Source organism: Somniosus microcephalus, chromosome 11 (genome assembly GCF_052327205.1).
Source record: "Somniosus microcephalus isolate GS21.2 chromosome 11, FLI_Smic_1.0, whole genome shotgun sequence".
Lineage (NCBI taxonomy): Eukaryota > Metazoa > Chordata > Chondrichthyes > Squaliformes > Somniosidae > Somniosus > Somniosus microcephalus.
In genome coordinates, this window is record NC_140997.1 from 29,733,503 (window position 1) to 29,745,300 (window position 11,798).

General features: G+C 49.7%; 1 protein-coding gene across 1 annotated transcript; it reads left to right on the forward strand.

The window, feature by feature from the left end:
- Positions 1 to 1,284: 1,284 nt before the first annotated feature.
- LOC147110441 (small ribosomal subunit protein mS34-like) lies at positions 1,285 to 11,399 on the forward strand. Its single transcript, XM_086000424.1, has 3 exons — positions 1,285 to 1,714; positions 8,263 to 8,305; positions 11,005 to 11,399. The coding sequence occupies exons 1-3, from the start codon at positions 1,397 to 1,399 to the stop codon at positions 11,295 to 11,297; spliced, it is 654 nt and encodes a 217-aa protein (XP_085856550.1). The 5' UTR covers positions 1,285 to 1,396; the 3' UTR covers positions 11,298 to 11,399.
- The last annotated feature ends 399 nt before the right edge of the window (positions 11,400 to 11,798 follow it).

Below are 11,798 nucleotides of genomic sequence, written 5' to 3' on the forward strand. Positions count from 1 at the left end.
ACCCGATGAACTACCCGATGAAAAGGGGTCAGAATCACCTCTGCACCAAGAACAAGAACCTCTGGAAAGGCGCTATCCCGAAAGGGTCAGGAAGCCGCCCCAAAGACTGAATCTATAAATGGACTTTTGTTGTTTAATGTACATGTTGAAATGTTAATTGTTATTTGAATATTAAGGGTACTACTAATCTAAAAGGGGAGGAATTGTAGTGTATGTGCCTTTAAGTCAGAACTACTTTTACAGCTCCTGTATACTGTAGTACCGGCAGTGACCACACCGGTATATAAGCTTTGAGCATGCCTCTGTACCCCCAGTCGTGAGACTACCCTCCTCCAGTAAAGACCTGTTTCTTGTTGATGTACCGCATCCGTGTGATTATTTTATAACAGCATATCCTCTGAATCACAGATCCAACACTCCCTATCTCTGTAAATCTCCTTCGCCCCACAATCCCCCCCCCCCACCGAGATATCTGCGCTCCTCTAATTCAGCCCTCTTGAGCATCCCTGATTATAATCGCTCAAACATTGGCAGCCCTGCCTTCTGTTGCCTCAGCCCTGAAGCTCTGGAATTCCCTCCCTGAACCTCTCCGCCTCTCTTTCCTCCTTTTAAGACGCTCCTTAAAACCTACCTCTTTTACTAAGCTTTTGGTCACCTGGCCTAATTTCTCCTTATCTGGCTGGGTGTCAATTTTTTTGGGTCTTATAATACATCTGTGAAGCTACCTTAAAGGCGCTATATAAGTACAAATAGTAGTTGTTCTAGAATAGCAAAATACTGCGAATGCTGGAAATCTGAAATAACAACAGAAAATGCTGGAAATACTCAGCAGGCCAGGCAGCATCCGTGGAGAGAGAAACAGAGTTAACGTTTCCGGTCTGGGACCCTTCATCAGAACTGGAAAAAGCTGGAGATGTAACAGATATTAGGCAGGTGCAGAGACGGGGGGGGGGGTTAGGAGGGGAGGAAAGAATTGAAAGAACATCCTGTACTTTTGTAAGAGGCAGGAAAGATAAAATGTTGCAAATGGGAATGGCAAAAATCATACAGCATGAAAAATGGGGGCAGGGATAATTGGCTGTAAAGTGCCTAAGCGAAAGACCTCGAACTTGCGTTGAGCTTCATTTGAACAATGTAAGAGACCGAGGACAGAGCGATCAGAGCGGGAGTGAAGCGGTGAATTACAGTGCCAGGCGACCGAGCTAACTCCCAATGGCTCCTGTGAGGGGCGCCAGGACTCCACAAATCAGGGCGGAACCTTTGTTCCGGATGGAGGAGGGGGAGGGTTTTTGGTGTTGCGAGCGCGGCTTCCGGTGTTACACGTTTAGGAGTCCGGGTGCTGCGGCGCCGAGATCGCTGCGACTGAGCCTCCGGCTTTCCGTGTGTCAGGTCAGCCATGGCCCGCAAGAAGAAGGTCCGCGCCATCGCCGCCATGGCCCGCAAGGTGCGCGAGTACTGGGCGCTGAAGGAGCGGCCGCGGGACAGCCAGCGCTTCGCCCTGGACTACGCGACCATGAGCCGGCCCCACAGCGGCAAGAAGCTGCCGCTCCTGGCCCACCGCGACATCCGCGCCGAGAGCCGCCTCTTCCAGCTCCTCAACCGCCTGCCGCTCTTCGGCATCGGCCGCCTCGTCACCAGGAAGTCCTGGCTCCTGGCCTACGACCAGCCCTGCTACTGGGCCATCGGCAAGGTCAAAGTGGATTACACGGCCCAGGTCAGCCTGCCGGTCCGGCACCGGCCTCAGTCCGGCACCAGAGTTGGGTCAAGGCACCAGTTGTTTGCTTTGTTGATGATGGAAAACTGGCTCTGACCACATCAAGCACCATCTGGTCCTGCTCTCTGTCAAAACTGACCTCTATTCCAGGATCGTCCTGGAAATCAATGATAAATCCCCCCCTTTTGTTCACTGCCAGGCGAGAGGGGTCTTCTTAAACCCCTGCCCCCTCCACCATCACCACTAACAACGTGCGAGGAGCTCACGGATTTCTTTATCACTAACGTGTAGACTATCCCTTCAGCTGCCTCTGCCGCTTCCCTCCCCCTAGCAGCTCTAGCCCTGAACCCACATCTTTTTCTAGTTTAACTCCTATCTCTTCTCGTGCTGCCTTCAAACTAATTTTGCCCATTCCACGAGACCCACCTCCTGCTTGACCCTATTCTCATTAAACTGCTGGCCACCCAACTTTCTTTCCTGGCCCCAATGCTAGCTAATATTGTAAATGGTTCCCTCTCCTTCTGCTCCCCTTCAAATCGTTGCCTGCATGCTCAAAAACACCCACCCATGACCCCTCTGTCCTTGTAAACTATTGTCCCATCTCCAACCTCCCTTTCCTCTCTCAACTCTTCAAATATGCTTTTGCCTCTGAAATCTGTGCCCATCTTTTCCCGCAACTCCATGTTTGAACCTCTCCCGTCGGGTTTCTGCCCCTGCCACAGCGCAGAAATGGCCTTAATCAAAGTCCAAATGATGGCCTCTGTGACTATGACCATGGGGCATTATGCCTCCTCATCCTTCTTAACCTCTCTCTGCAGCCTTTGACACACCATCCTCTGTTGTCCAGCTGAGTGGGACTGCGTTCGCCTGGTTCCACTCCTGCCTCTCCGATTGTGACCGGCGAATCTTGTGGATTGCCTTCTCTTCCCACCTCTGGAGTCCCCCAAGGATCTATCCTTGGCCCCCCCCTCCTAGTTCTCATCGACATGATTCTCCTTGGTCACATCATCTGAAGAAATGACCTCCAGAACCAAACTATTCACAAAATCAGTGTCCTATTTGACTCTGAGCTGGGCTTCCAACTCCGCTTCCTTCCCATCACAAAGACCGCCTACTTTCACCTCCGTAACATTGCTCGTCTCCACCCCTGCCTCAGCTTAACTACTGCTGAAGCCCTAATCCTTGCCTCTGTTACCTCCAGGCTTGACTATTCCAACGCTCTCCTGGCCAGCCTCCGCCATCCACCCTCCATAAACTTGAGCTCATTCAAAACTCTGCTACCGGTGCCCTAACTCGCAGCAAGTCCTGTTCACCTATCGCCAATGTTCCCGCAAATTTTTTTTGGGTGCGCGGTCCATTTAAGGGGCTGCACGTCCCGTTCATATTACCGCGCATGCATGGTTTTTGCCATTAGAACGCCGTTCAGCCGGCTGTGCGGTCGCGCAGCTTAAAGGGAACATTGCCCATCACACCTCACTGACCTACATTGCCTCCTGGTCCACAAGTTTTAAAATTCTCAACCTCGTATTCAAGTCCTGATGTGGCCTCGCCCCTCCCTATCTCTGTAACGTTACGTAGCCATATAACCCTCCAAGAACCCTGCATTCCTTAACTCTGGCCTCTGCATCCCTTATTCCCTTCACCCCACCATTGGCAGCCGTGCCTTCAGCCATCTAGGACCTAAGCTCTGGCGCTCCCTCCCGAAACCTCTACCTCTCTCTCCTCCTTTAAGACCCTCCATAAAGCCTACCTCTTTGACCAAGCTTTTGGTCGCCTGTCCTGATATCTGCTTGCTCGTTGTCAATTTTTGTCTGATTACGCTCCTTTGAAGCACCTCGGGTTGTTTCCCTACGTTAGAGGTGCTATGTACGTGCAAGTTGTTGTCGCTACATCAGCCACAGGAGTGGGCGGAAGCCTTTCTGTTTGAAAGGTTTGCCATTTAGAAATCTTGCAGGCGGGTGGCAGTCCTACCTTGTAGCTTGTGCTTTTAAGATGACTGGGTGTTTCTGTTTTGGGATGTTTGCTTTCCCATTCAATTAAAGATGTCACAATCATTGCATGAGGCAAGAATGTTGTGACTATTTTTCAATTAAATTTGTAGCATTTGTGTCACTGTTGTAAATCCTTCTGAGCAAAGCCAATTGTGCAAAGGTGGGGAGGGTTCAGAACATAGGAATGTGCCGGAGCCAGAAAGACAGCAACAACTTGCATTTATATAGCGCCTTTAACATAGTAAAACATCACTTCAAAGGAGCATTATCAGAAAATTTGACACCGAGTCACATAAAGAGATATTAGGACAGGTGACCAAAAGCTTGGTCAAAGTAGGTGAAAGACCATTATTGTCCCTATGACCAGTCCTAAAGTTAGTTGTGGACATATAGCTTAAAATTGCTATATAAAATTAACGTTATGTTGAGGCAGAAATTCCTTGTTTGTTGTACACTGATTTAAGTAGCTGAGCCATCAGGGAGCTCCAATACGTGTTTTTTAAGTGGATGCACATGCAGACTGTAGAGTACTGACTAATAATTACAGATCTAATTTTTGTAATGTGTACAAGGTATTTTAGACCCCCTGTATGTTTACAACATCTGTAGGAGTAATATCATTATACACCTTTCCTAAAAGAACAAACTGGGCTTGTCCCATCATTGCTGTTGCACAATTGCTATTAGCAAAGCTGTTGCTATGGGTACCCGCATGGGTCCTAACTATGCCTGCCTTTTCGTGGGATATGTGGAACACTCTTTGTTCCAGTCCTACTCGGGTCCCCTCCCTCACCTCTTTTTCCGATACATTGATGACTGTATCGGTGCTGTTTCCTGCTCTCGCCCCGAACTAGACAATTTCATTCACTTTGCCTCCAATTTCCACCCTTCCCTCACCTTCACATGGTCCATCTCTGACTCTTCCCCTCCCTTCCTCGACTTTGCCGTCTCCATCTCTGGGGATAGGTTATCGACCAATATTCACTACAAGCCCACTGACTCCCACAGCTACCTGGACTACACTTCCTCCCACCCCGCCTCCTGTAAGGACTCTATTCCATTCTCCCAGTTTCTCCGTCTCCGCCGTATCTGCTCCGACGATGCCACCTTCCAGACCAGTGCTTCTGACGTCTTCCTTTTTCCGCAACCGAGGATTCCCCTCTACCGTGGTTGACACGGCCCTCGACTGTGTCCGTTCTATCTCCCGCACTTCTGCCCTCACCCCTGCCCCTCCCTCCCAGAACCACGATAGGGTTCCCCTTGTTCTCACCTTTCACCCCACCAGCCTCCACATTCAACGGATCATCCTCCGCCATTTCCGCTACCTCCAAAGTGATCCCACCACCAAACGCATCTTCCCCTCCCCTCCCCTTTCAGCATTCCATAGGGACTGCTCCCTCCGAGACACCCTAGTCCACTCCTCTATCACCCCCAACAGCCCTTCCCCTTCGCCTGGCACCTTCCCGTGCAAGCGCAGGAGATGTAACACCTGCCCCTATACCTCCCCCCTTCCCACTGTCCAGGGCCCCAAACACCCCTTCCAGGTGAAACAGCGATTTACTTGTACTTCTTGCAATCTAGTATACTGTATTCGCTGCTCACGATGCGGTCTCCTCTACATTGGGGAGACCAAACGCAGATTGGGTGACCGCTTTGCGGAACACCTCCGTTCAGTCCCGAAGGGTGACCCCGAGCTTCCGGTCGCCTGTCATTTCAATTCACCGTTCCATTCCCACTCAGACCTTGCTGTCTGCGGCCTCTTGCATTGTTCCACGGAAGCTCAACATAAGCTCGAGGAACAGCACCTCATCTTCCGATTAGGCACTCTACAGCCTTCCGGACTCAATATTGAGTTCAACAATTTCAGATCATAACCTCGGCCCCTATTACAGTTTTACTTATATTTTTTTTCCACCCCTTTGTTTTGGGTCTTCCTTCCCCCCCCCATTCCTTTTTTTTCCCTCTCTCCCACATGGCAGCTGTCTCTCATCCTGCCAGTACACTTCACACCTAATCTGAGCCGTCTTTTGTCTCCACTGTCCTATTACCATCTCGTCCGGTTTTGAATACCTCTTAATGTCTCTTTTACTTCTTTTGTTCTATCACAGCCTTGCCTTCGATCTATTTTATTTCCTTTCCAGTTTTGAAAAAGGGTTTCGACCCGAAACGTTGACTCTAATTTCTCTCCACGGATGTTGCCTGACCTGCTGAGTTTTTCCAGCATTTTCTGTTGTTATTTTGCTATTAGCACTAACCTTGTTTGTGAAGTACACTCTCACAGATGTGATGCCAAGCAATGTACATGTGAGAAATTGAAGTGCCCTGTCAATAACTGCAAAATGAAAGATGGTTTAGGTCAAGAATTTGATACGAATGAGCTGCCTTGTTCAAGGTGCCCTTCTGAAGTGTACATTTCAATAATGCAATTGTCTATGGTGTACACTAGTAAGAGTGCAGACATATATTTATATTTGAGAAAAATACGTGATTTGGGAAAATTTATAAATTAAGCCCAACTATTGGATTAGGAACATGAAAGTTTGTTATCTAGGGGAAAGTGCTGTAATTGAGTACTTTCCTCTGAGGTGCCATAGGTTGCTGCTTCATTCTGTACGTTTCACACTTGCAGAGCCTGAGCAGATGATCTTGAGGCTTAATTTAGCAACCCTGCGTAGCCAGTGGGTCAGAGAATCGCCGCCACCACCCCGTCTCCTTCCCCCCCCCCCCCCCCCCCCACCGCCCCCGTCTCCCCCCAGTCTTGATCTCTGCTAGGAGTATCAAATTGGTGAGTTTATTATGGTGTGTTTATCTGCAGTGGTTTTCAACTGTTTCTGTGAGGGGGACCCTGCATATATTGACTCCCTGTCTCGGGTTATGAAAAGAAAGCAGTTCCTTCACTGCAAAAAAGGTTCCTTTACAATAACTTTAGTAACTTGCATTTGAACGGTGCTCTCCTGTATTGAAAGAGAGTGTACAACAACAGAAATGACATACTAGTAAGTCAACAAATACAGCAGATGTATAGACTAATAATAATAATAATAATCAACTTTATTGTCATTGTTAGTGCACAAGTGCAGTACAACGAAATGTAGGCTTGCGGCTCCCGAGAGTGTACATTTAGATTAAGACATTTAAACATTCAACATACATTTGGCTTGTAATACATTAACATAAACATAATAAAGTGCATTGGCAGATGTGCAGGCTTTAGAGTTTATTTGTGGAGTTCAGTAGGATGACAGCCCTGGGAAAGAAGCTGTTCCTAAATCTGGTCGTACGGCTGCGAATGCATCTGTAGCGTCTCCCAGATGGCAGGAGGGCGAACAGACTGTGGCTGGGGTGGGTAGGGTCTTTGATGATGGACCGTGACCTCCGTAAACAGCGTTTCTGGTATATGTGCTCTATGGTCGGTAGCCGGGTGCCGGTAATGCGTTGGGCAGTTTTGACTACCCGCTGCAGGGCTTTCCGGTCATAGGAGGTACAGCTGCTATACCATACTGTGATACAGTTCGTCAGGATGCTCTCTATTGTGCAGCGGTAAAAGTTAGAGAGGATCAGGGGTGACAGGTTACATCCCTTCAGCCTCCTTAGGAAATATAGGCGCTGCTGGGCCTTCTTCACCAGAGAGGAGGTATTGAGGGACCAGGAGAGGTCTTCCGTGATGTGGACTCCGAGGAACTTAAAGCTGTTCACTACAGAATTGTCAAGACATTAAGCTCACTGTGTGTAGTTTACCCATTCCCAATGGATGGAAATGTGATACCCTCATGGATCACAGTTTGAAAACCTATGGTTTAAAGGTTTATTATGCTGTAGTATTTGTTTCAGTGAATAGTCAGCAGAGACTGAGTCTGTACGCACCAGTCCTGCTGATGTGGAGTGGACACTATGCAGGGGAGCTGTCCCTGAAGTGTTTTCTACTCAAGTGAAGGTAAAACAGTAGATATTTGTGAAATGAACATTTTTTTTAAAAATGCGCTGGGGAGTATTCTATTCTCCATTCTATATGTGGAGTAATCCTATTTAGAAAAAATGACCGAAGGTCACTTATTATACATTAAAACAAAAGCAAAGTAGTGCAGATTCTGGAAATCTGAAATAAAAACAGAAAATGCTGGAAACACTCAGCAGGTCAGGCAGCATCTGTGGAGAGAGAAACAGAGTTAACGTTTCGGGTCGATGACCTTTAATCAGAACATTAATTGAATCTCGGGGATTCCAGTATCCGTGAAGTTCTGCTGAAAACCAAATGACAAATGTTAATGCTTTTAGCCTAATTATTTCATATTGCATGCATGGGACCATGGAGGGCAAACATTGTGCTGATTAAGACCACTGATAATCCCCCAAGACTTTGTCTAAAATTGAGCTTGGAAAGGTATAATATTACACTCTTATTTCCTGTCAAATCTTAACTCCTAGTTTTTCGTCAGCATATTTTCCTGTGTCACCAATTGTCACCAGCACCCTCTTAAGTGATCATCCAAAACTTTGTAACAATAAGGGATTAAAGCTACTGTTGTTACTGTAATGAAGCTGTTTTTCTGCCTACAGGATCTGGACCATGGGAAAGCGTGGGGAGTGCTGACGTTCAGAGGTAAAGCTTTGACGGTGCACTTTTAACAGCTGCCTTAACCTAAAACTCTGCAAAGGAATGCTGGGACTTGGGTTTGTCTTGGCGATATAGCATGTGACCGTGTGAGGGAGGGCACGAGTGGCGGGGAATGAGGGAGGGCGCGCGCGTGGCGGGGAATGAGGGAGGGCGCGCGTGGCGGGGAATGAGGGAGGGCGCGCACGGCGGGGAATGAGGGAGGGTGCGAGTGGCGGGGAATGAGGGAGGGCGAGTGTGGCGGGGAATGAGGGAGGGCGCGCGCGTGGCGGGGAATGAGGGAGGGCACGAGTGGCGGGGAATGAGGGAGGGCGCGCGTGGCGGGGAATGAGGGAGGGCGCAGTGGCGGGGAATGAGGGAGGGAGTGAGTGGCGGGGGCATGAGGGAGGGCGCGAGTGGCGTGGGCATGAGGGAGGGCGCGAGTGGCGGGGAATGAGGGAGGGCGCGAGTGGCGGGGGGCATGAGGGAGGGCGTGAGTGGCGGGGGGAATGAGGGAGGGCGCGAGTGGCGGGGAATGAGGGTGGGCGGGAGTGGCGGGGAATGAGGGAGGGAGGGTGCGAGTGGCGGGGAATGAGGGAGGGTGTGCGTGAGTGGCGGGGAATGAGGGAGGGCGCGCGTGGTGGGGAATGAGGGAGGGCGCGAGTGGTGGGGAATGAGGGAGGGGGCGATTGGCGGGGAATGAGGGAGGGGGCGAGTGGTGGGGAATGAGGGAGGGCGCGCGTGTTGCGGAGAATGCGGGAGGGCGTGAGTGGCGGGGAATGAGGGAGGGGGCGAGTGGCGGGGAATGAGGGAGGGCGCGCGTGTTGCGGAGAATGCGGGAGGGCGTGAGTGGCGGGGAATGAGGTAGGGCGTGCGTGGTGGGGAATGAGGGAGGGCGTAAGTGGCGGGGAATGAGGGAGGGCGCGCGTGGCGGGGAATGAGGGAGGGCGCGAGTGGCGGGGAATGAGGGAGGGGGCGAGTGACGGGGAATGAGGGAGGGGCGAGTGGCGGGGAATGAGGGAGGGCGCGCGTGGCGGGGAATGAGGGAGGGCGCGCGTGGCGGGGAATGAGGGAGGGCGCGAGTGGCGGGGAATGAGGGAGGGCGCGAGTGGCGGGGAATGAGAGGGAGGGTGTGGGGAGGGAAATGAGGCAGGGCGCTTGTGGAGGAAAAGGAGAGGGCACGTGTCATTTGGGGAGGGAGGGACAGGGGCAGTATGTGTGAAGGGAAGAGGAAGGCACGTGTGAGGTGGGAAGGGAGACCGTGAGGGCTGGGGAGGGAGGCTACGTGGGGAGGGGACAAGAGGGTGGCCGCGTGGGGAGGGTACAGGAGAGAGGCCGCGTGGGATGGGGTGGGTGGTTGCGTGAGGCAGGGACAGGAGGGAGGGCACGGGGAGGGAGGCCGCAGGGGGGGGGGTAGGGTTGCCGCGTGGGGAGGGCACGGGAGGGGAGGGGAGGGGAGGGAGGGCGGCTGTGTGGGAATGTAAGCAATCTCCAAAAGGGAGGGAAGGAAAATTCCGTCACGTAAGGAGAAATTAGAGCAGGTGACCAAAAGCTTGGTCAAAGAGGTAGGTTTTAAGGAGCATCTTAAAGAAGGAAAGAGAGGTAGAGAGGCGGAGAGGTTTAGGGAGGGAGATAGCAATCCCCAATGCTATCACTACGACGCCCTGAAATGCCAAGAGCTGACCATAAAGAAGAATACCCTCAGTCAACTAGTCCTGGGACTCAGTGAAGTAACTACTAACAATACTAACAATAACCAGCCCCAGGACAGTGACAGGGTAACACAAAGAATTCGACCCAACACAATCGTCGCTAAGCAAAAGGAAAAATATCTGACATATTGGGCAGAAACAACAAAAACCCAAAGCAAACTCAATTGCTACTTGGCCCTAAACAGACAATACAACATAGCTGATTACCTGACCATGGTAAAGGATAACAAACTGAGAAGAACCTTGACAAGGTACAGACTTAGCGAACATAGCCTAGCGATCGAAAAAGGCAGACACAGGCAGACCAGGCTGCCAAGAGAGGACAGGATATGCTCTCACTGCAGTCAGGGAGTGGTGGAGACAGAGATGCACTTCCTCACAGCTTGTGGAAAATATCAGGGCATCAGGGAGAATTTCTACCAAAAATTCTCACAAATATGCCCTGATTTCAGAAATCTGAATGACAACCAAAAACTCCCATTCCTACTGGGAGAGGAGAGAAGCTGTATAACACTGGCGGCGCACTATGTTACAGCTTGCCATGAACAGAGGGACAACCAGTAAACTAAGAAAAAAATATATATAAACAATGCGAATGTATATTTATACACTCAGGGATATACCTGTTTATACACTGTATGAATAGAACTGCGTTTATGTGCTAAACCATAAATGTATTTTGATGCTTTGGCAACATAAGATGTAACTTATCATGCCAATAAAGCGATTTAAATTGTAAATTGTAAAATTGAGTTCCAGAGCTTAGGGCCTAGGCAACAGAAAGCACGGCCACCAATGGTTGAGCGATTATAATCAGGGATCCTCAAGAGGACAGAATTAGAGGAGCGCAGATATCTTGGGTGGGGTTTGTGGGGCTGGGGATTAGAGATAGGACTCGAGCAGACATTTAATTTGATTCTTTAGTTTGCATTATTTAACCTCCAAGATTCTTGTGTTTTGTCAAGCAAATTATTTTCCTTGTTCTCTTGCACGTAGGAAAGACTGAAGATACGGTTAAAGAAATGGATAAAGTCATGTACCATGATTGGCGCCTGGTACCAAAACACGAAGAAGAAGCTTTCAAAAGCTTCACACCTGTTCCTGAGACAAATATCCGCCATGTCCCTTATCCTCCTTTGCTTCGTGCCATGATACTGGCTCAAAGACAGAAAGAGGGGAAGCCTATAGGAGAGGAGCCCATGATTGATCTAGAAAGAAATCGGCACTTTCCAAAGGACTACTTTAAAAACCTGGACTTGAAGAAACAGGCAGAGGGCACCCCAGTGTAATGAGAATCTGCGTTACTCCTAGCTACTGATGGACTAAAGTGCTACTGTTCCCAGCAATTTCTGTCATGTTAGTCATGTATAATAAAAATCCATTTTTTTGTACTAAGCTACAAATTCTCAGTCGAACACACGACATTGACAGGCAGGAAAAGACCCGCTGGCCCATCAAGTCTGCCCCCCACACCATGATGGCTGGAGAAACGTGACTAGACCCTTCCACCCACCCGCCACCACCTCCACCCCGCAGCCATGTAATCTCTTGGGAGAGGCAAAAAAACAATAAAATCTCAGGGCCAATAAGGGATTTTTTAAAAAAAACCTAGATAATTCCTCTCTGACCCCACTCAGTAATATTTCCAGTAAACTGGGCTTTGTTCTGCGCGCCTGTTTCTTTTAATGAGTGGTCCCTTTAAATTTCTGTGCACATGTGGTATTTACAATGTAAAAGCTGGTGAGCATCCTGGGTGGGACCTTGTAGGTGACTGTGGAGCTTAGCAAGAG